Below are 25,145 nucleotides of genomic sequence, written 5' to 3'. Positions count from 1 at the left end.
ATAGCTCCTTTGTTTTGACTGCTCAAATACAGTGTACATCAGATGCAAATCAGTCTATCTTTGAAAAGCAACAGTTGATCTTGAGTTGCCGAAGGTTGAGTTCTAGGTGTGGGCTTCACTGAAACGTCAAGATCTGACTGTTCCTTGGGAATTCACTTAAGGAATACCTAAGGTGAGGGACAGTCCAAACTAGGGAATATGTGCTCTCTCCTCATGCCCATGTCTGAGTTTTCAATGGAAGTATATACCCTGCTTTGCATTCTGACTTGGAGGAGTTACAAAGCCTGACTGTACACATGGAAATACTGCTGGCTAGTTAGGCGTAAATTCTGTCACTGAGTTACATCTAAGGCTATCTTGAAAAGTTGAATCCTCCTTTAAATAACTGTCATAGGAAGAATAGTTCCCTTAGGCTGCTTTTCAAATTGAAAACCAGCTTTGTTGTGTTAAAGTAAACCCTTCAGATACAGGGATTCTTGAAGCAGAAACGTTATAAGTGATTTGGAAACAAATCTTGTCTTTTTGAGTTCATCTAAGGCACTAGGTCAGAGGATTCTGCTACAGAGAATGTAAATCTGGAGACCTTGTCTGTTGGATGTATTATAAAATAAAAATCCCTGTTTACTAATGATCAGCAGGTGTTCATGGTATGGTGTTGTACTGAAACTCCTGTGCAGAATTAAATCATTGCTGTGCTTTACACCTAGGTTGCATTACATTTCAATGAATGTGAAAACCTCTCATTTAAATGCAAGTGCTTTGAGATCCTTTTTGGAATTTAAGGTTCTTCATTCACATAGGATTCATCCTAGTGACTACAATTTTGTGTGTGTGTGCGTGTCTTTCTCAGGTACCTAGGCTTGTGAAAGTATTTCTTAAAATGAGAGCCTTCATGGTATCAACTGGAATGGTAGATTACTAATCAGTTATGGTGAGACATAGTTACACCAAACTCTAATTATTATGCACTGCCCAAAACTGCCTTTTCTGATAATCTTTCATGTCATTAAACAATCTCATTCCCTGTTCCTTTTCTCATAAGAACTGATGATTAAAATAAGAACAATTCTGTTGTCTGCCTGACATTCCTGATAGGTGCCTCTGTGGAAGAAAATTCTGATCTGGAAGCTGCACAAAAAAATTTATTACTAGAAGAGAATTTCACCATATGATTCATAGGAACAGTTCAGTGATAGAAGGCTGGAGAACATGATGAAAACTGGGGGTTGGGGTGGATTTCTTTAGCTGTCTTTCAGTTCTTGCCAATCAAATGAAGCTCTTGGAGCCAGCTGCTCTGTGCATAGAGTTTATCTTGAAGATTTTAGTTTAGCAAATGTACTTTTGCTGTTGAGATTCAGGAAACATCTAAGACTTAAATGTCAGGACTTAGAGCAGAGCACACATTTATCTGGAAGATCGCCTTTTGCATCCAGCAGGCATCAATACTTAGCACTAAGTCTGCACCCAGTGTCATTGTGTTTGTAGTAACATAGTAGTGTTTGTGTTTGTGATGGATTGATCTATTAAGAGCTTGATGATGATGAAAGCTGACTCTTACTAGACTTGATTTTGACAATCACAGAGACTTCAATATCCCACAGAATTATTCCTTTTTCTGTCAATTACTTGGTCAGTTGCAACTGTATTTTGTTGATACCATTCCTAAAGTGGATGTGATGACATTATTAGGCTATTGATAAAATAATAAAATTATTTGAGGCATGATTTAAATTCTTAGATTCAGGTTTCTGAATGTGTAGGAGAGTCAACATATTATATGCAAAGAAAGAGAAAACTTAGCAAAGATTAAGTTTAACATCTGAGATATCTTTGACCTATGCACTGGTTAGATAGAATAGAAATAATCACAGAAGGCATCCCACTTTTTCAGAACTCACCTCTTAAGGGGATATTTATCTCATGTTGCTGTGATATACAGACAAGTGAAAGTAAAAGAAACTACATTGAAAGCACTACCAGACATATAGAGCAAGTGGAGAAAACATTTATCTTCATAACTTTCATCTGTGGTAATTGCTGACAGAAGACATAGCAATAGATAATGGTTCAGACAAAAATGCACTTTATTAATTGGTGGTTTGGTTTTTTGGGTTTTTTTTTTGTTTTTTTTTTTTTTTTTACTACAAGGGCAAGGTACGCTGTCTTGACCTTTCATTAAACAGCAGCTTTCTCGGCTGCTGTTTAGCTGACATTTCATAATCAAAGTGCTTTTGTAGCTACTATAAGTGAGCCTTAGCTTTGTGACAGGCCTCTGATCTACCTCTAGTCATGTCTTTTGACACTTACTAATGTGTGGCATTTAATTTCTTTTTTGCTTTGCTGATGATGGCATGATGCATTATATCTACTTAAGGGTTAAAAATATAGTTATGTATTAATTCAAAACACCTGGTTTCAACCCAGCCTACTTTTTTGACATTTGACATAGCAGACCATAGATAGTTATAATCCTCTTTACTGTTTGAGCTTCCACCTCACGTTGTACTTTGCAGCACAACTGAAATAATTGCAATTCTTGCAAAGTTTTATTTATAAGGCATATGCAGAAGTGCCAGTCTAGACTATGGCTGATCCAACTGGTCTGCTTAATTATGTGTAGGTAAAAATAAGATCTAAAAGCACAGTACTTCTCCGGTTTTATATGCATAAATTAAAGGATTATTAATTTTGTCTGGAGATGGTTACTGTGTGGTCTTGAGATGGTTGTTTTGCCTCCTTGTATTGGCTGTAACTATCATAATTATCCAAGATGAGGCTCTGTAAAATGATCTGCCTTTATTTTATTTCTTATCAATCATGCCAGTAAATTTACATTAGTAGGATAAATGGTAAGAACCTTCAGTGACTCTAAGAGCCATGAGATAGGTTACACCATTACAAAATAAACAAGTTTCAAGGCACCTGTCCTCTTCCCAAGCTGGTCTTAAGCTAGTCAGTAATACGGAAAAGGCTAACAGATACATTGGCTGACAACATGTTCTACATTCTGTGTGAAGTTACTATTTTTACTTCTCTCTCCATTTCCATTTTAGTGGGAATGAAAAACCAATACTACTACAAAACTATAACGAGGGAGGAAGGATTAGGTTGGGGTCAACTTACGACTGTTTCAGCATAGCAACAACCATTCAGAAGCAGAAAATTTATTTTAAAAGCACAACTTTTTTTATTTCTGTCAATCTTTTGGAAGGGCAAGCAGAAAGAATGCATCAGAACACTGCGAATCATGATACAGCATTTCATGGTGATATGGCTCTCATTTATGGGATTCATTGCACCTTCTGTGGAATTTTCTGTTGGCTGATGTCTGGATCAGGGTTCTGGTTCAGATAGACCCCTAGTAGGGTGCAGTTTGGCAGCTTCCTTGTTTCTTACTGCATATGTCCGTGGATTCTGATGCTCTCTTCAGTGAACTGATTTACTGTGGTATTTTAGGCCACATGAATTAGGGTTTGTTGTCAGTTTGTTTGTTGTTTGTTGACCAGGTGCCTTGCTGTTCAGTATTTAGTATGACATGGAATCAGACCTTTTGCTTCTTTGTGCTGCTTCTTTCACTACAAAGATCATATAATACTTTCTCAAATATGAGGTAAGTAGTAGGAAGGCAGCATGGTGTTTTCTCTTCAGTTGTCTGTGTTGGAGTCTATACAGTTTGCCTGAGACAAGGGAAGAAATAAAATTATCCTTCCATTGTTTTTACCTCCATCAAGCTTTCCTGTAGCCACACATAGCTTTCCTTACTGTATGGCATCAACAAGATTCCCCTGAAAGAACAGTACATTGCAGTTTCTTTAATGAAAACTCAATGCCCATGTTCCCATGGAAACTACAATTGACCATGTTCTGTCTAAACTACATACCCATCACAAAGTGTTAAAATTTAATTGTTTCTCTGATTCAGTTGCAGGGCAGCTCCTTGTGTTGTCTCATGCAGTTGAGATATTCAGACTTATGTCAAAACAAGCCAGAATCTTTCTAGCTATATCTGCTTTCTGGAAAGGAGGAGATTGTAGGGAGTTATGCTGCTATTCCTCTTCATTCAGTGGTGACGTGTTTTACCAGTTCTGATAATCTACAGACACTTATGCTTCCAGTGTACTTTTTAAGGAATGGTGTCCTTGAAAGCAGCAACTTCTTGTGTTTTCCTCTGTGAGCTATTGAGGTATTCATTGCATTGAGAGTTGGTAAGACTTAAAAAGTTGAAGAGGAACTTATTCTAGGCCTCCACTACATAAAGAATCGTATGGCATAGTCCCCAGTGCAAGACCATGTGAAAGATGCGCACAGTATGATTACAGTTATTTGTCTAAATGGGACTGAAATACAGTCAGAAATAGAGCAATACATCATCAAGGGCTCTCTGCTTTCTTTTGCACTATGTGAATTGAACTGGGTGTCCTTTTTCTTTTGTTCACTGTTTTAATCTCAGCAAGAGGTTTGTTCTCTGAAAAACAACTCTGAGGAGTTAGGTGCTTTTGATATGCACTTTGCTGTATATCCCGTCTCTCAGTTGAGGTTCTGCCTAGGTACAGGAGGGATGTGCAGACTGCTTCAAGAAAAATTATCAGTAATGCTTTTATTTAAATGCATGTCTGTTCTTGCATGTTTCAGAACACCTCGGCAAGAAGGCTGTGTTTTGTTTCATTAAGTAGAGGTATTAGCCATGGCCCATAGTCTTGCCAGAGTGGCATGAATAAATGAGAATTCTGTTCTATTTGGGAACATGCAAATCAGTAGATAGCTTTGCTGAAGGTTCTCTTTCAAAGTCATTTTGCTTATGTCAGGAAGAGGACAAGAGAAGTATCAGAGACTCTCAGGGCTGTCTAGCTCTTCTCCTCAGAGAATTACTTTAAAATGGATAGTGTTGAGTGTGAAGTAAAATGGCCTTCCAAAATCACTACCTAGTTTTGAAGATCTTAGCCAAAAGCACCCATCTGCCATTGCATTTTCATGGCAGTAGGGTGTGCTTTCTCCATTTAGTCATGCTGTCTCATGCTGTCATCCTCACTCTGAAGGAATTTCATCCATGGTCATTAAATCTGATATTATTCAAGAAAACTCATCAGCACTGTATTTAGGGAAAAAAAAAATTACACATACACACACTAGTTTCAAAGTCATGTTGATCATCCCATTGGTATTTTTTTAATATTTTCATTTCTGTAACCTGCAGGTGATGCTATCCACAACCACAGTGCTCTGTTCCTTGAGAACAGCTCTTTGAACATACCTTTCTCTCAGGAGAGTCCTGGGTCTCCAAATGCATCTGATCAACCACAAGGAAAAACAAGAAAGTTGAGCCTGGCCAGCACAAACAGTGAAAACTCAGGGTCAACAGAAAGCTTGCCATCAGCACACCTCACCAACAGTGAGTGAAGTCTTGTGCCATGAGCTGTCTGATATGGTAACCACCCTTACTTCCACATCTTTTCTGTGGAAAAGTTTATTTCAAAAAGGCAAATTACTGGCTTGGAAATTTGGGGATAATGAGAACAGCCTAAATTGCTGCAGTTTTAAATAGCACAATTTAGTTTCTTCTGTTTTTAATTAAGTAGATAAAGTAATGGAAGTGATATCACGGTTTTATATTAAGGTACCACTCATAAATAGTAGTTAAGGGTTTCATGCTAACAGGGGTTTAAAAGCATGTTCCAGGCATGAGGAAATACAGATAGTTAAGATTTGTTACCCATAATTAAAAGTGCTATAAATCATTATGTTGTCCTATTATAAACTATAGCCATAAATCAATATTCCATTTACTATTTGGGAAGCATTTGAAATTCTTACTCTATAACATGGTCATAAAAGTACTAGTCTTTCACTGTACATTATCTGTGGACTGGGAAGCAATGGCAATCATGCTGAGGTGGTTTCTGCTTCCCAGAACTTGGCCCCAATAGAACTGTTTAGATTGCAGGCATTTAAGTGATGAGGCAGTCAGTGAAAACAGTACCTTTTTGTTTGATAGATACCTTTAACAGACTCTAAATGACAAGATTGAAAAAGCAGACGACTTCATTCAGTCATCTAGCTTAAACAGACAGACAGAGATTTTTTTTAAGAAGATACAGAAATGTGATGTTATTTTGTTTGGGTTTTTTTGTAGTTACTGCAAAGTGGTGGGGAACAAAACGAATAGATTATGCCTTGTATTGTCCAGATGTGCTGACAGCCTTTCCAACTGTGGCCCTGCCGCATCTCTTCCATGCCAGCTACTGGGAATCAACAGACGTTGTGGCCTTCATTTTAAGACAGGTCATCAATCTCTTTATTTTTTCTCTCTGCATTGAATAACCTTGTGATTGTTAATTGCATCTTCCAAGAGTGATAAAATCTTTTAAACTCTAGTTCAGTTAAATGGCTAACTGGTTACATCACGTACAACTGGATGTAGGAATGACAGATGCAGATTTATGGGAGAGGTGAAGGGGACAGCAAGCCCACCATTAGCACTGCTGTCTGGTGTTCTTACTGCTGACTTGTATGACTGGGAACAGTGCACTGTCATCCATACCTTACCCCTCCCATGCCCTAGATCAGTATAAACCTATGTTATGTATTAATTTCCTCCTGTTTTTGAAGGAATAAGCTATCTCCAGCCTTACTTAATTATGTATTTCCCTACTAAATATCAAATTATTAGCATACTTTTGATAATAAACCAGCAGTTTGAAAGCACTGCTCCCATAAGAAAATCAAGTCTCTCCTGGAACTGTACTAGAGTATTTTGAGGCATTGCATGCACTGTCTCCTCAGTATTTATTTCTGAGTCGTATGATGGGACTCTTGTTCCTACTGTGTCTGTAATTGGACAGCAACTCACGATGACTTAGGGATGATTCAGTGCTCCGACCTCTAGAGAAGGTGGTGAGGCTGAGAAATCTCACCTCGGGTTAAAAAAAAAATGCAAGTGATGTTCAAGGAAACCTGTAGGATGTGTCCCTCCAAGAACCCAAAGTGACTCTCACCTAAAAGCTAGTCACAAGCAGTTTAATTTGGATTAATCCAAGAATCAGTGTGTTTTTTATATCCGGTGAATGATGAAACAGTTACTGCCAGGCAAACAGTAGAGAGAATAATGCAGAAAACTGCACAGTCACTTTTTTTCATTAAATCAGTTTGGCAGGTGTCAGTGTGCCTGCCTCTCTCGCAACTCATTTTAGGTGGTCTCTGAGTGTTAAATCCCTCCACCTCCTGCTCCCAGTGCTGGTGACAGTGATGTTAGTTCCCTGGAGGCTCACTGGTAGCTCCTGGGAATGGAAGCTCAGTGGCTGAGTTCTCTCCAGTCCAGGACTGTTGCTGAGTCATACTGTGCAATTGTACTGAGCCCCCATCTTTATACAGCACTCTCTGAGTGGAGTGTGCAGCAGACAGTCTGTCTAGTAGCTGGACCACTTGCAGAGTTTTTGATTGCTGTTTTTAACAGATTAAATTCTAAGAGTCCTTCAACCTCTTGCAGTCCTTTCAGAGCATCCTTTAGTATATCTGATTCCAGTCAAAATGTATCATTAAGCAATGCAGAATTTTGAAAGCTAACTTAAAAAACTTTGTTTATAACTAACATCACCATAATCAAGACAAAGCAGAAGTTACTGAAGAGTTTTTCCATGAACGAGAACAGTCTCCAGAACAGGAATCTTACTTGATGCTCATCCCAAAGTAGATGAGGAGTTTCTACTGGAAGTGACAGGATGCAAATCCCTGTTTTTTTCTATTCAAGGGCTCTAGATAATTGTACATAGATGTTTCTCCTCTCCTTTGCAGCTCTCCTACAGATCTTGTCATCTTGTCTTCTCTCTCAGGATGTTTTCTGCCTTGAATCCATCAGAACATTCTCCAGTCTTTCCTTTCAAATGCTTCCCAGATCCCAGCTGTCTGTTAGCAATCATTCCTGATTTATTCTACTTATTATTTTGGTGCATTCATATCAAGTTGCATTGCTGTGTCTTACCTAGCCTTGTATGTGCATTACAGCTTTTAGAATTTAATAAGAACTTCAAGCATTTGGAATGTGCCTGTAAAGCAATATGTGAACTTACAGCACTACATAAAGGACTGGTTAGTTCCAGCATAGTCTGAACATTCTGCCCTTGCTGGGAGTTACAGTTAAGGCTAATGGCTCCTCAGTCCCCTGTGGACACATATCTTTCCTGCACATGACCTCCAGTGAAGAGAATTTATGCCAATTTGTTAAAAAAAACCCCACTGAACTCTCAGCATTGTTATGACTTGTTGCAAGCCAACTGCTTTGTTAAGGCTGAATGCAGCATGATTTTGCTCAAGGGACTTCATATGACACATCTTTCAAAATTAGTCTATGCCACTCTTCCAGAGAGGGTACCCAGGGTTAAAAACTTCAACACAGAAAACCAGCTGTTCAACTTGAGTGATTTTCTGCTAGCTTTTGAAAGAGACAGACTAAGCTATTTCTCATTCAAAATGAAGTCACCTTACACTATCTATGATCGTAGGGTACAAACCACAGATCTCAGTAAGACAGGGCTTATAGTGTCAATTGAAACAGGGCATAACCCACAGATTCCGAAATATGTGGGTTGTGTCCTGAAATCTGAGGTAGACATGCAAGTTCCTTGGTAAGTGTATAATATTTAGATTGTAAGAATGTGTAGCTTGTATGACAGATTAGGGTTCTGCATATTCACAGGTTAAAGTCCTCTCATCTTTAGATGTTACTAACCACAAGCCAAATCCTGAGCATATCACCTACTACAGTGGTGAGTAATATGCAAAAGGTGATAGGAACTATTCTGTCTGGGTATATGTATAGAAAATCAATACAGATGGAGTCAGGAATCTGACCTCTGCCACACAAAGGACATTAAAAACTAAATCTGTGGCCTTAAGCTGCTTTACTGACTTTGCTGACCATGAGCAGACAATGTGACTGTCACTTGATACCATCCTAGTGTTTTCACCATTTTCTCTGGAAGAACGTGCAAGCTCCGTTGTGAATGGAAAAGCTGTTCAATAAGTACTTGAGATTATGTGTTGGCCAACAGAGTGAAAGCAGTTTATTTGTCTATACAATTAATGTGAACATATGACCTGTATCCCTTTCTACTTTCATTGTGCTTTTGGCTCTGCAGTGTCATTCAGCTGGGGCAGCAGTGTACTTTCCCTTTCCTTGCCAAGTACCAGAACTTCCCAGGCCACACACTGTTTATTAAAATATTAATATAATTTCAGGTGATGAGATATGAAAATGTGAATTTCAAGGAAAATGATAACTTGGATCCAGCAACACTAAGTCTGTCCAATCCACGAGAAAAATGGCTACGCAAAAGGACACATGTCAAATTGAGAGTAAGTAGAAATCTGAACGTATATGGGAGATGTAGAACTTGGGTTTGGCAGCAGTTTAAATGGAATTTGATCTCCCAAAGCACAAGTTTACATAATTGAATATTACTAAAGAGCTGAAAACTGCTAATGTAATCCAGAGGCAAACAAATTAATAGTTAGGGAATCAGAATAATTTATTCTTGGTTTATCACTACATGATGGGAGAAAGTATATTTCTTTATTTAGATAACAGAGGGGCCTTAAGTTTTAGTTAAGCAAATAAATTGTTCTTCCATTTTCTTATATGCTAGATGAATCCATAACTCAAGGAAAAAAAATATATTCTTCAGATGCTACTTCAGTTAGAAATGTCAATTAAGATGCGTGTGTCTTGTACATAATCATGTGACTCCAGGGCACCACTTGAAGTGAAAGATATTTGTCATTCTCTTAAATGTTCTCTCTTCTTTGGTCATCTTGAGCGTTCTCACTAGAAAGCCTATTCAGGAACCCTGCATTACTAGAAACCTGGTTTCAGCTGAAATAGGAAAGCAGTTTTTTTAGGTGCTCTAAGGTGCACTGTAACGTACCTCAGACACACTGTCCAAGACTGTGCTTCTGTGTCACTGTTCATAATAACATAATAGATACAGCAGACTTACTGCAAAAGCAAACACTACTCTTCCCACTTTCTGCTCTTATTTCAGAATGTGACTGCTAATCACCGAGCTAATGATGTCATTGCAGCAGAAGATGGTCCTCAGGTACTAGTTGGGCGCTTTATGTATGGACCTCTGGACATGGTAGCTTTGACAGGTGAAAAGGTAAACTCTGAGTAATCAATTCCCTTATTTTTCTGAACCAGCTTTTACTAGAAACAATACTTGAATGTAGCACGCACATATAGTAGCAGAGGAGAAGTGTGTCACTAGTGCCCACCAGTTTGACAAAAATGTGCTGTAAGTGGGCTTTCCTGATAGCTGACCTTTTTTCCAGCTCTCATACTTGTTACATGGTGCCTGCGATCTCCTCTGGTTAATGATGAGTGTGCCATGCAGTGATTTCTGAGCCTGCCATCCCGTTGTACTGCCTACTGGGGACAATTAACTTTTTGAGCAAGGAGGAAAAATGGTTTTATAGGGGTTGGCAAATCACTAAAAGAAAAATGTATCTTCTCCTTTCCAGGTAAGACAACTAGATAGAGGAATAGGGATTCTAGAGGCTAGGTGGCTGCTGTTTCTCTTATATGTGGAAGAGTAAAGACTAGGTTTAGAATTTAAGTGGTAATGTGACAAAACTGGAACTGTCACTCCTAAAGCTGCCTGCAGTAGCCAGGCTTACAGCCAACAAAGCCAAGCCTTAAGTGAACACATTTGTTTTTATTCACTGAGACTGTAAGATTTTTTTGTGGAAATTAACAGAGCAGTGTTGCTGAGCCAAGGGTAGAACTAAAGTGTGAAGGCTTCACTTGGCCTGTTTTGTGGGTGCCCATTCTGCTAAGATGCAGCAGTAACTTGATGCCCCTAGGGACCAGCCTGCTGATGGCATGCCTCCTTTGGAGTATATTTGCTAGTGCAAATGTCAGGGATGGTTGTTTCTGGAACCATGTTTCTGATGACTGTGCTTCTGTCACGGCTGGACTTTGTCAACTCCACAAGATATGAGTGATGTTCTGCTTCTAAGATTTTGTTGTAGAATTCAGCACACCTATGTTGATACACATTGCACTGTCAATATAAGTTCTGGTTATATTTTTAAGATCCATCACTGCTTCAATCTTGTCCCATATGATTTGTAAAAAAACTTAAAGCAACCCCATCACTTGAGATCACGTGCAAGACAGGATCACAGATTTTATCTGATTTTAAGATTTTAATCACAGCTCTTCATTAACTTATAAATTTCTTCAATTTGATCACATTTTATTCATTGCTAAGGTTCTTCTGGCACAATGAGTAGGGCACCAAAGGGGTTCATAGTGGTTCTATGAAGAACACTGAAATTGTATGGTTCTCAAAGTTGGTAATTTCCTCTTTGGACCATTTCTCAAATGTAAGTTAAAAAGTCAGTTAAATATATCTGATTGTATTGGATTGCACTGAAGGTCTTCAATTAGATCTACAGTCAGGAAGAGTGCAAATCAAAGCCGTGTATGTAATAAACCTTCTGGCAGGCATTATTTGTGCCTATATCCTAGCAGTGCCTCAGCTGGACACTCGTGTAACTGGTACAGTGCAGAAATAAGCAGAAGCCATTTTTACCACAAGACCATTGCATCTGGCAAAGGAAAGGCCTTCCCTCTCCCATCTTCCCTCCTGGGAATTAGAGTCGGGGAGGGATTTATGTCAATCAGTAGTGTGTCCTTCAAACTTGAGTAGACCCTGATGTGTTAGTTTGAGTGTGACAGGTGAGCCTGATCTGCTCTGTCACATCACAGTGCTGTCCTCAGCAGGCAGGAAATTTTCCTTGAACCTTCTCTGCTTCAGGTGGCTCCTGCTGAGGCACAACAGAGTAGTGATAATGGGGGTGAGGCCATCTGGTCAAGGCAAGGAGACAGGAGCTTAAGCTTCTGCGAGAGTCTCTGCCGTGGGACAAGCCACTTAGGTAATCTCAGCCTCAGTCTGTTGACCTATTAGAAAATGTTAATTAACTTGAGGTGAGCTTGACATGCCAGTTTTTATTGAGGCAAGGCTCAGTCCTGGAGACTACCCGTGTTTTCCCAAGAAATCCTAAAATGGGCCTGTGGGATTTTCTCCATGTTTGTAGACTGGATTCATTTTAGCCCTGGGTCTTTTACTGCGATGGATTTGGGCTGGTAAAAAAAACAGCATATTGAGTGTTGTAGTGTGCAAATGCAAATTAGGTTGAAGATACATTTCAGCATTTCAGTGCTTTTTCAGAGGCCAGAGATGTCTCTGGGATTTACTTAACCAATTATCTTCTGGGCATTGTAGTCTAATGGTTTTCCTCCCTACGTAGATTATTGTGTTCTGGCTGGTTGTCTTTAAGTCATATTCCTATTTGAGAAGGATAGGGATGAACAATAAACTGTGTTTCTGCAAGTGGGAAAACAGTTTCATACTATGCTCAGGTACTGAATAGAATTCTGTCATTAAAATTTTTTAAATAAATTGCTGAGTAAAAATGTTAAGATTGTTATTAATTACTGCACTGGGGAGAATCCAGAATCAGTGATGAATTACTGATAGTTTTTACTCCAATTTTGAGGGGTTTCAAAACTAATAGAAATACTCTCTGTATTTTTTTAACACTTGTATGTTTTCCCTCCAAGGATTTCAAATAACTTTACATAAATGGCTGTATTTTGTAATCTCTTGATGTGGAGAGGGAAAACTGAGCCAGAAAAGTTCAATGACCACAGTTGGCAGAATGCTGTTCTAGTAGCTTTCACATTGATATTGAAAAAAGAAAATGTTGAAAGGGCTGTAGTTGTGCAGATTTTTCAGAATGCCCAATGCAAACTTAAAAACTATTTTTCTGAACCGCACATACACACCCTTTCCATCCCCATTTTTAGTGGCTTGACTTGAAAAAATTTATTAATGGTGAAGAATAGAAGGTAAGAACAGAATGGCTGAATAAAACAAAGTTAGAAGTATGATTCTCAAAAGAAAATATTTCTGTTTCTGGTTAGGTCTTATATTCCTTTACAGGTTGGAAAGAAGTTAGATTTTTCCCTAGCAAATCATAAAAATGTTTTCCTTGGCCCTCTTGCTGCTAATGGTGCATTTGAAAGTTGGAAATTCAGAATCAGTTAGAATAGAAAGTGAGGCTTTCTCCTACTTACACTGTCCAAGAATTTAAAGAGGCAATATTCGAACTGTAAATTCACTTTGCAGTCAAAAAGCAGAAGAAAGGAGTAAACCCACTGTTTGATCCTGATAACACTTCTGGTTCAGCAGTATCTGTCATTTCTTCCCTTGCACCAAAGCTCATCCCTTCAAAAAGTTCAGTTCTGAATGTAATCAGCTGAAAATAAATTCAGTAGTATTTATAGTTACATCCCAATGTTATGTAACATCGTTATTTTCAAGAAGAGCATATCTGCAGAGTTATCAAGGATATCAACACAAACAGCGTGATCCCATAAGCCGCTGGCAAGTCTTGCAGAGTATCTGGCTGCATGTTGAGCACTGAAGTCCACATAAACCTTGTAGGTCTGAGTTCTGTAAAAACTGAGTACAGAAGGTGCGCTTGGCAGATACCTCCCTCAGATTTACTCACACACTTCTTGCTAAAAAGTACCAGTTCAAGTAAAGTTATTTCATACACTTTATGTTAATTTTGATGAAATATTTCAGTTGAAAAAAACCACATTGATGAAGCTTTGGAAAAAAAATCTTGATAATTTGAAATGTTTATGGTTTGCATTTGTAGGCAAGATTATTATTTGAGAAAGATTTTATTTTTCTAATAACCAGATTAAATCTTCCATTTTGTAGGTTTAGTATGCAAAAATGTAATATACACATGCAAGCTGAAATTATCTTTTTTCTAGTTTAGGGTTCCTGCCAAATTTCTGAGCTCTGTAATGCTTGTTTGACACCTGCATTGCTGAGTGCTTTAAATGATGAAGACAACAAACTCTTGTATTGTGTGTTAGGAAGCATTTTCTAATTGAGAGGACCCTCTGTGAGGTTTTTACTGAGTTTTGAAGTTTCTTCAAATTTCCTTGTAAGCTTTTAGTAAAAACTGTAGTTGGAGATAATAATGTGATCTAGGCTTGGCAGGCCTTGTAAATAAGGGGAGGGTGTTGCCTGCTGTCACACTAGATGACTCTTTTGTTGCTTTTACAGGTTGATATCTTCATAATGACTGAGCCATCTTCGGGTAGGTGGGTGTACTTTGACACAGAGATATCCAACAGCAGTGGCCGGATATCCTACAACATACCCAAGCAGAAGAGACTAAGAGTTGGGGTGTATCCCATCAAAATGGTGGTCAGGTAATAGCTCCGAGCTGGAACGACGGCTGTGATGGGTTGTTGTGATCAGGAAAACACCAAGGTGTATAAGATTGAAGGGGGTGCCAATGGGAGATTGTGGACAGTTAGTTATATTTTCTTGGTCCTGTCACTGTGTTGTCAGCTTAAATTTGAAGCAGTGATCATCTGTTTACTGGCCAGTTTGGAGGTGCACGGGCCGGTGGGTTTATCCCTACTGCAACACAAATCCTCAGTGCAGTTCAATTTAGGAGCACCTGGTCTTGCAAAATATGGGGACCGGATGACTGTAATCAGTCTTCTTGTGGCAAGAATGTGTGACTTGGGACATTTTGCAGCCTGTTCGTTGAGGAAAAGACTGCTGAAGGGTATAGCTTTGTGTTCTTCAGACTGACAGGAAGCTTTTCTTACTGAAATTAACAGTAGAGGATGTACTTCCTTGCTCTCAGCCACCTGTTTATCTGTTGATGTCAGGCTGATCAAAAGAGTTACCTTAATTCTATACTCAAGACCATGTTTATTATAAATTGGGGAAAAAAAAAAAAGCCAAAACCAAACCAAAAACAACCAGCACCCGAAAATAACAAATCATTAAAGTAAAATCAGTCAGCTCTCCTAGCTCACCAGCATTTCTTAAAAATCTCTATGCTAAGTAAAGTATGAAGAATGAAGATGTGTAAAATAAAATTTGTTGGCCTAGGTGCACACCTGGGTTAGCTGTGCTTTGAAAAAACCTTACATTTACTAAAAGTCCAGTTTGATTTAATACAGAGTTTTAGTTTAATATTGCACTTAAACTGCCTAGCCACTTAGGAAGTAGCTTTACAGCTTCCTTTGAATCCCCACTTTGGCGGCTAAATCAGTGGGATGAATTTAGCTGAAACAGAATGTGTTGTTACCCACCAGTTAACCAAATCCAAAGTCAATTTACAATCCCATGTAGTGCTAATTGAGGAGAAAGAAATGTTTTACCTCAGTGTGATAGAACAGACAGGCAATTCAAGAAAAGAGAGTTACTTGAAAACGAATTAGGGTGTATTCAGGAGCTAAGCTCCCATGGGCTTTTAGACTAGAGTAAATTTCAAACAAGAATGAAAGAAATTGTCCTGTCTTTGCTCATTAAGCTGTGCACACATATTGTAAGAATCTTCAGATAGAACTTTCTAGATCATACAATAATCACCTCTCTAAAGGAAAGAAGATGTGGTCTTCTAATTACATTTTTTTAGGGAACGTGAAGTCATGGGATGGTAAGAGCTTTGGATCACTTTGTGCTGTATTAGTGTCTTAATGTCTAGACCTCTTGAGGAAAATGTATCTTGAGGAGGAAACAGCATTTCACGTGCCCTTACATGAGAAAAGCTATCTATGATTGCATTTCTCTTTTGGGCCTTTGCTTTTTGGGTTTCTTTGGGGTTTTTTGTTTTGTTTTGTTTTTTTACTTTCCTGGATTGGCATTCCCATTGTAATTTTCAAGGATAGAGGGTTGGTAATGCTATTATTACCGACTGTTTATCTAATGGAGAAAAGCTGATTTGTATAAGCACTTGCCAATAAAAGGTGCATATCAATTCTTCCCTCATAATTTCTAATAATTTGCCAGTAACCATAAACTGCCAGAAAAAATATCTAGCTAATTTCTGTGTGCTATATGTGTGTGTGTGTGTGTGTGCATGTATATGGCATTCATGTCTTATATGTGTACATATATAGACAGATAGCATGATTGAGTATTTCAGGCTGTTTGTTTTTTCTGTTTTTTGTTTTCTTTTTTTTTCATAATTTGTTTAGGTATTTATACACATGTGATTTCTTATTAAAGTCAGCTTCTAAATTTCTCTTTGTAAAGCCATTTCCTAAAAATGTAAGTTATAATTGCCCTACATAGGACTGAAATCAAAAGTCCTATTTGACAGCAATTTTAGAAGCTGTAGATCCAGACAGATATCGTTTAAGGTCTTAACTAGAACGTGCAGAAAATACATTCTGACATTTTGCTTTTTAAATGTATTTATTGCTTTGACTCTCCAGAGGGGACCAGAGTAGTGCTGCAAGTTACCTGACTGTGCTTCCCCGTGGAATGGAATGTGTTGTGTTCAGCATTGACGGTTCATTTGCAGCAAGTGTTTCAATTATGGGAAGTGACCCCAAAGTCCGAGCTGGGGCCGTTGATGTTGTCAGGTAAGTGACGTTTGCACTCTTCACATTTTTAAATCTCCAGCTTTCCTGTTTGTACACAATAGGAAAGAGGAGGGCAGAATAGGAGGGGGGTTTACTAAACAACAATTCTTTAAAGGACAGGATTCTTTGCAGATATATTTCTATATTTGCTTGGACAGAAAGTCTGTCAGATTTTCAGAGGAATCTTAAAATGCTATGGTTTACTTTGAGATTTGTAGTGTAAGTTGCCTAAAAAATTAAAACATGCTTCTTAAGAATATGTCCTTAAAGTGTGTGCAATGAATTAGTAATGATTCCATGTGTTACTGTGATGAGCGGAGTGTATTTTGTGTTTCACAAACTTCAGGTAGGGGCATACTTCTACTTCAAAAATACCAAGTGCCATGAATGCAAGAGCATTTTTTTGAGCAAAAATTAAAAGGCCTTTTAATCTGTTCTTGCAAGTCTGTTAATGTCACACTGGATGGGGAAATACAGCTCTCGTTTTGGAACTTGCATAGGAATGAAGGGATGTCAGTTTTCAAGGGTTTCCACTCCTTACAGCTGAAATGGCAGGAAATCTTGTTGAAAGTTTCAAAGGTAGTGGGACTTGATGCACAGCAAGTTCTATTTTAGATAGCTCTCATATTTTGTGTAACATACTGTATAAGAATCTCTCTAACTTCCCTCTGTCTCCCTCAAGATGTAGACATTATTACTTAATTCCTTGATAAGAGCAGAGACTTAGGCAAGCTGCTTTCCACTTGTTGAAGGATACTGTCCAACTTCTAACTGGGTCTGTGCTGAGCAAAGAGATGCTGACATGACCTGTGGTTATTGTTTCTGTACCTACATAATTTACCTGCTGTTTCTGACAGGCATTGGCAGGACTTGGGATATCTGATTATCTATATTACTGGCCGTCCAGATATGCAAAAACAGCGTGTGGTTTCATGGTTGTCTCAACACAACTTCCCACAAGGGATGATCTTCTTCTCAGATGGACTTGTTCATGACCCACTGCGACAAAAGACCATTTTTCTACGAAATCTCATGCAAGAGGTACTAGAAAACTGTTTATAAAACTTTTTTCAAGAGAATGTCATTCAGTGAAGTTAGAATTCTCCCTTCCTTTTGAACCGTAAAACTCACTGGCCATCACAAAGTTTTTTTGCCATTCCTCATTTCTTTTCTTACTTTTTAAAAATCAAGGAAGACTGATAAAACATCCAAAGGGGCCTCTTGGCATGACAAATTAAATAAATGAACTGCTTGTTCTTTAGTGTGTGTATATCTGCAGTTCTTGCTGGTGTGCAGACAGACAGATTTAGCTTTCTGTAGTTTACAGAATGAGGTTGTTAACAATGAACTCATCTGCTGCTTCATTGCAAAACAAGCGCCATCCTTGTAGTGCATGGTGTTTAATACAGCATTCACTTTGGAAGTAATATTTGTTTCAGTGCCACATCAAAATCTGCGCCGCATATGGTTCCATGAAGGATATTTCTGTGTACAATGTCTTGGCTCTGTCACCATCCCAGATCTACATAGTTGGACGATCAACAAAGAAATACCAGGCACAGTGTCAGGTAAGTAACTCTTGCTACTCAATCAGGAAGTCCTAGGAGAAAAAGAAGATGCATGTGTGTGAACACACACACACATAAAAAAGATAAAGAGCAGAGACAATGTTTCAGAGAAAGAAGGGCAATTTTTATTTCAGATGAGGCATTTTCTGGCAGGTTGAATAGTGAAGAGAATTGAGAGATCATAGGTTGTATCTGGAAGTGCATGCATCATGTTGCTAAATGACAAAATGGAACAGGTCACTGAGAAAAAAAAAGTGAGGGTAGAGGAATATTGGTACTCTGTAGGTATCCAGCTGGGATGCCAAATTCCTCATAGAGCTCACAAGTCAAGGCACCAGTAATTTGTCACTCCCTTTCTTTCCTTCCTATTGCAGTTCCTCAGTGAAGGTTATGCAGCCCACTTGGCCTCTCTGGAGTTCAGTCTCCATTCACGACCCAAAAAGAACAACTCTCGGATGATCTTGAGAAAAGGCAGCTTTGGCCTCCACTCCCAACCTGAGTTTTTGCGCAAGAGAAACCATCTTCGCAGGACTATGTCTGTACAGCAACCTGACCCACCTTCTTCAAACCCCAAGCCAGAGCGTGCCCAGAGCCAGCCCGAATCAGACAAAGATCATGACAGGCATCTGCCCTCCGTTGCTTGGGTTCGAGGTGGAGTTCACAAATTTGAATCTGTTCCCTAGGAAGCTTGGAAGTATAGATCTTGGGTGCACCCCATTAAACTTGTAGGTGTGCCTCAAGGATAATAATTAGGCAGCTTCAAACTAAGAGATGTAGAGGGGAACCTGCACCTTGGAGTCTTCCCTGTTCTGGAATCTGCCTTCTTACACCAACTGAGGAACTTCCAGTCTGTTCCTCTTGACATGTTTATTGGGAAATTTTAAAACCATCTAAAACTATTGCAAATGCTTATACATCATAGCAACAGAAAATATCTTTGGTTATTTTTTACAACAGATCTAATACAATGTGCAATAAGAGAAGAAGCCGTAACAGGCTAATTTTACTCAGAAGGAGGATTGTGATATCAGCTAACTAGCTGCACCCAAAACAGTATAAACGGTGGGTCCCATCGGTTACAGAGAAGGTTTACACATTTAATGTTTAAATAGTTGTACCTATTTCCACTTTTGATAAAGCGATACACTTGCAAGGGAAGAAGAGGTGGTAACTAGAGTAATCGGTGGTCAGGATTTGTACAGCAAGATGGTTTTTGGGTGCCTTAAACCCAAGATTTCCTTTCACCTTACAGTGTTGGTCAACAGACCCCAACATGGGCACTCGTGTTTGTGTGAGGTGCTGGACATCAAGTAAATGGGAGAACTCCACTTACGAACCAAATCATAAAAACTTCATGTTAGAAATAAATGTGTCTGCCACAGTTTGAAGCAGTTAGTGTTGCTGTATACAAAGTAATGTGCAAGTGTACAAAGATTACATTGTTTTGTGGAACTTGGTGACTGTGCAAAATGTGTGGACTGCTCTGAGTAAGGAGATAGCTCAGATCATCTCAGTCTGAGAGACAGATCCTAAGATGGTAAACTAAAGGGAGCCCTTTTACTAAGGGATCTGCAAACTTCAGAGCAATCACTTTTTTCATTATTCTAACTAGAATCTTTACACTGGAGAAGAAAAAAAGTAATGGAATTCCTATGGGTAAATTGTCTACCTTCTTGTGTGTTATAGCAACTGCTGTGTTAAGACAATCTGTAGCATTCAGAATTACACCATTTGAGTTTCAAAGAATGGACATGCCAAATTACAGGTGCCAAATAGTTGTTTTCTTGCTGATTTCAATCTCTCTTGGATCACTCAGTGAACTTACCAGAAGTAAATGTGTGAAATTTTCCCTAAGTGGTAATATTTCTAAAGTGTTGTGGTTAGTTTAACATAGTAGCAGTTTGCAGATTCTTCATGCAGATACTTCCACTGTACTAAAATCACCAAGAGAACTTTCATGTCTGAACTGAAGCATGTTTTAAAACCTGCAATGAAGTTACAAGGGCACATAAAAAACCTTTTCTTTAAAAGTTAAAACCAGACTATTGACACTAAGAAAGCTTGAAGTCAATAGATGTCTTTTTCAGGTTTGGTTGGTTGGTTTTAATTTCAGGGAGTTTGGGTGGAGAGGGTGTCGTGCCTTCCTTCCCCCTGCCCTTACTTTCAGGTTTTCCTAGTCTGTAGCTAGACCAGAAACAGTCTTTCAACAAGTCTGTTGGTTAATTGTGTTGAAAGTTGACATGTAATGCTAACAAGGAATGCACTAGAAAACTATTAAGGCAGTGCAGAAGTAAACTTAAGTCTGTACTTCTTGTTCACTCAAAAGTTTCAGTGTGCTTTTTGAATGGCATAGTACTGTGGCTTTTGCCTTAAAAGGCAGCAAAGTAGCTTATAAAATGGAGATCTTTGATTTAGTTTTTTAGACGCTACTTGACAAGATTGTCAGTTACCTATTTTAAAACTTCCTGAAAGATCTCTGGCACGTCAGTAATTTGGTTTTTACAATGCTTCTTTTAAGGGAAGGGCTCATCTTTGCTGAAGATTTAGGAAAGATATTAAAAGTTTGGTAGCTCACACTAATTGGGAGCAGGTAACGACATTACAAGGGACTGGGGTTTTATGCTGTATTGCCAGGTCAGACAGCTACAAAACCTAAATGAAAGATATTCACAAACTACATTGAAGAAGTCTTCAGGTTTACAAATGCTTTCCCAGTATTATCACACCTAGTTCTTTAACCCACAAACTTGGAGGAATTATTCAGTGTTCTGTCTTGGCCCACTGTGCGCATTAATTCTAATCACATAGTCCATTTCTTCTCCTAGCCTCTGCAGCAGGGAGAGATTGCACAGGTACACCAGACTCCATCTCCCTCCAGTCTGTTCACTGTTAGAAGACTCCTGGTTGTTAGTTTTAAACAGGCATGGGAATCCAATGTTTGTGAGGGAGGAACTCAGTAGGCAAATTTTAAATTTGCTGGGGGGCCTAAAAGCAACATTGATTGCAAAGTTTTTTTTAAGCACTGGGTGTTGTGCAGCATGTCTCCTGACGGTAATCATTCCTGCTGCAAAGTTCAAAGCTAACGTTGCTTTAGACGTCTACCTCTATCATCCAAGAGACTCCAAAATCTATTTTTTGTTTTAAGTTGCTGTAGTGGAAAGGCCTGCTTCATTTTGAAAGAGGGATCCGTGATTGTATTAAAGGAACTAGTGTCTGAGCACGAGGTTAGAGAAATCTCCTGGGTTAAGGTCTTTTACTCTTGCAGACGCAGTGTCATTTTGCAGGGTACCATGTCATGAAAACTCTGATTTTCTGTATTTCTATTAATAACTAGGCCACCTTTACAGAAGTCACTGTGCTGGCTTAAGAATATCATGAGCTCATAGTGGTAAAACAAATGCGTGGGTGTGTGTGTGCATGATTTAGAGTGGTAACAATTTTAAAGTGTCTACACATGGTATTGAAATCAAGCTGAAAATACTTTCATTAACTTTGTTTCCTACAACATGGGAGAGCTCATGTGGCCTTTGTGTAATTCCAACACTACTTGTTGCTCAGGGATGGAATGGTTTATCTCCTGATCACATGCCTCCAGCTGAGCACTTTGGCAAACAGTGATACAGGCATTAGCTTGGAGGTTAAAGCTTCATGGTAATTAGCCAGTTTTCTGAAACATCAGATGCCAGATGCATTTGTTTTGAAAGCATTAGCCAGTTGCCACTAAAATGGTAAAACAACTTATGTTGGAGCTCAGAATATGAACAAGATGGAGTGTCATTTTAGACATCTGTCCTGGTTTGGGCTGGAATAGAGTTAATGTTCCTTTTTGGTAACTAGAATAGTGCTGTGTTTTGGATTCAGCATTGGGTTTGGTATGAGAAGAATGCTGATAGCACACTGATGTTTTCAGCTGCTGCTGAGATTTCAAGGACTGTCCAACTCCCCATGTCCTGCCTGAGCACAAGTGCACAAGAAGCAGGGGGGTAGCACGGCCAGAGCACCAGATCCAAACTGGCCAATGAAATATTCCAGATCATGTAACATCATAGTCACTATATAGGGGAGTGGTGGTCGGGAAGGAGGGCTCTCTCTCACTTCCAGGATTGCGACTGTGGGATCTTGGTATTTCAGGATTGCTAGCTGGGACCGGGCTGCGTATTGGTCAGCGGGTGGTGAGCAATCGCATTGTGCATTGCCCGTTTATATTTTCTGTTGCTGTCATTGTTTTCATTTTATTACCGTTATTAAACTGTTTCTATCTCAACCCGTGAGTTTCCCTTTACCCCTCCAATTCCCTTCCCCATTCCCAGGTTGGGGGGGAGGGTGGGTGAGCGGCTGCAGGGTGGTTGGCTGCTGAGCAGCCTCAAACCATGACATCTCACAGCTGGGCTGGCAGTTCAACAAATGTTCTGTAGTAACTTCTGGGACCCTCATGCATGTTGAACCATTAGTTTCCCCCCACCTCTGACATTTGCCTCATGAATTACTCGGTTTATAGCATAATTTTTCAATCGTGTTTTCTCTTACATTTCCTTCTGGTCAGAATTTTAGTTACACACTTTGTCCACATGAAACTGCATGTGGTGGTTCATAGGTATTCAGTTTGCAATCGGATTTCAGTTTTACTTGTGCTTTCTCAGAAGGATTATCAGTGCTTCTAAGAAGGCCATTTGCTAAGGATTAGCTTGATCCTACAGTCGTATTCTCTGATTGCAAGTCCTCATTGCTGCAGTCTCTGTGCAGTCAGCACTTAATTAAACGTTATAGGCTATGGAAGTGTTAAAGCACACACAGAAAGGAAAGGGACAGAGAAGTCAGGCAGGAATGGTGGGTGACCAGGGAACCCAGATTATACTTATCAGTAGTTTCAGCACCTTTAGTGCCTCCAGTCTGTTACAGAAAAGCACGTTCTTTTAACCTAATGAATGGAGGAAGCAAAAGCGAAACTGTAAAACACAAAACTGCTATTCCAGCGGGTGCTAAGGCAGCAATACAGTTGAGTGCAAAGTAGGCCACAGTTGGAAGCATTTTTTACTTCTTTGCCCTGTTGATATGGATCCAATTTTAAATTACTGTAAAGAAATGGTTGTGATTCATAGCAATGCTAGACTTACCAGAGGTGGTGTGAAAACACACTGTCAGAACCGTGGTGTTTTGGTTTTGTGTGTGTGCGCGCGCGCGTGTGTGTGTGTAGCTACTGGAAGATACCTTAAGTGAAGTTTTGGTTCTGCTTTCACAGCAAATTTGTAACCAATATACTTTAAAAAAACAACCAAACAACAATGGCTCTTTATTCAATTTTGTTGTCTAGTTAGGTAAGTTTGAAAAAAGATACCATCAATTGAAGAGTGTAGAATATACCGCAGACCTGAATAGTGATGTTGATCCAAATCTTCTTATTTTTAATAACTTTTTTTTAAGTGTTTGCATACACTAGTGCTCTTGGAACAGATACGTGCTTGACCAAAGTACTCCTGTTGAGCTTTGTGGCATGGTTTATTCAGCATAAAAATTTGTTAGATGTAAAAATGACATGGCATTGGTAATTCTTCTTGTCCATTAGGGTTCATGAGACTTGCCATTTTGATTTGTTTACATGAAAATAGTCCTAATTCTTAGAGATTACTTCACCTGTTCCTCTGGTACCTAGGGAAGTCACTTCCAAACGGAGTTTAAACTTTCACGGGTTATGTAGAAGTGGAACTATCAGTAAACTAGAGAAAAAAGAACTGACACACCTTAATCTACTGTTAACATAAGCAGAACAATGACGCTATCTGGAAGCTCCACCATTCTGCAAAGTAGCCTTTGTTTGCCATTATTAGTGAGCAAGTTGTCCCACTTATACATTGCAGTCTTTAGGCCAGGGCACTACTAATGTGTGTATTTAAGCAAATCCCGAATACTTAGATCTATAGTATCATCATGTGCTTCACAGAATAAAATTAGAAGGGAAAAAAAAAAGAAATCTTCCTTCTTTCTATAGTGTTTCCTGTCTTAAATTTGCTAAAAGCTTTGTTTATAAGCATTTTTAATGATACCTGAATAAAGTATTTTCATTTTTTAAAATTTGTAAGTGCAACGATTGCTACTGAACATAAAGGATTTTCCTCAGTTTTTTTCCCCCCCTTTTCCATTTAAGCCACACAAAGGTGAGTACATCACAAAAGTATTAGATGACTGGCGTATGGACACCTTTTTAATAAGCTCATTGGCGTAATCATGGAGAGAAAAGACTATACACTAATTTCATCATTTTTCTGCTTAGAGCTTGAAATGTGGGATCTGAACTCAAGATTTCTACATTGAATTGTTCATTTCAGGCATCCAGGGGAAAACGTGGCACTTTCCATCCTCATTTGGAGCTGATACAGGATACAATTCCCTTAAACACAAAACTTTCCATTATAAGAGCAATGATTCCTCATGGTCTGGTTTCATAGCTTCAGCAGAAATTGTGGGTTCAACAAGGTAATTTGACTTCCATGATGCTTAATCACTCAAGTGTAATTATAGGTTCCTACAGATGATCTTAAATTCAGTCCCTCATAAAAGAAATGGAGATAATAACACATTTTTGAGGATGAAAAGAGCTCTTTTTTTTTTTCAGAAATAAGAAATGGCCTGGAGCAGCTAGAATCCTGTGCCATGAGCTCTGAAGTCAGGTGTTGGTATTTCCTCTTTCCCTCATTTTAGTTCAAGCCCAAGGTAAGGGGATTACTGTTTACCCTCTATTTGTATTTATCTCAGTAAAATACCTTTAAAACTGGATATAATTCTGGGGGACAGGGGAACATCACACAAATTTGACAGTACATGTCTTATTTGTAAGGATGTACAGAATTTATGGGGGGGAAGAGAGAGAGACGTAGGTTTACTGTGACATGCTGGGAGATGGTATACCAGAGATTACAATGTTGAAACATAATTTACAGGTTGCAAGCTTTAAAGATAAGGTTATTCTGGGAGGACTGGTGTAGGACCCAGAATGGCAGTACTCTCACACAACCCCGAGCCTTTTGCATAACTTATTTTTCTATTTGTAGGGGAGAAAAGGGGCAGTCCACTTACAACTGAATTCATACAAGGAAACTTGAAATTGTACA

General features: G+C 38.9%; 1 protein-coding gene across 2 annotated transcripts in view; it reads left to right on the top strand.

Annotated features, from left to right (window-relative positions):
- PITPNM3 (PITPNM family member 3) overlaps window positions 1–21,901 on the top strand; it is a 147,527-nt gene extending 125,626 nt beyond the window's left edge. For both annotated transcript variants that reach the window (XM_032982324.2, XM_042791791.1), the window contains exons 12-20: window positions 5,195–5,389; window positions 6,131–6,279; window positions 9,232–9,348; window positions 10,035–10,151; window positions 14,145–14,293; window positions 16,322–16,471; window positions 17,329–17,512; window positions 17,911–18,039; window positions 18,414–21,901. In XM_032982324.2, coding sequence (XP_032838215.1) covers window positions 5,195–5,389; window positions 6,131–6,279; window positions 9,232–9,348; window positions 10,035–10,151; window positions 14,145–14,293; window positions 16,322–16,471; window positions 17,329–17,512; window positions 17,911–18,039; window positions 18,414–18,722 — 1,499 coding nt within the window. In that variant the 3' untranslated portion in view covers window positions 18,723–21,901. The remainder of the gene's footprint in view (window positions 1–5,194; window positions 5,390–6,130; window positions 6,280–9,231; window positions 9,349–10,034; window positions 10,152–14,144; window positions 14,294–16,321; window positions 16,472–17,328; window positions 17,513–17,910; window positions 18,040–18,413) is intronic.
- The last annotated feature ends 3,244 nt before the right edge of the window (window positions 21,902–25,145 follow it).

Source organism: Tyto alba, unplaced genomic scaffold (assembly GCF_018691265.1).
Source record: "Tyto alba isolate M040663 unplaced genomic scaffold, T.alba_DEE_v4.0 Super-Scaffold_19, whole genome shotgun sequence".
NCBI lineage: Eukaryota > Metazoa > Chordata > Aves > Strigiformes > Tytonidae > Tyto > Tyto alba.
This window is presented reverse-complemented; position numbering and strand designations above follow the sequence as displayed.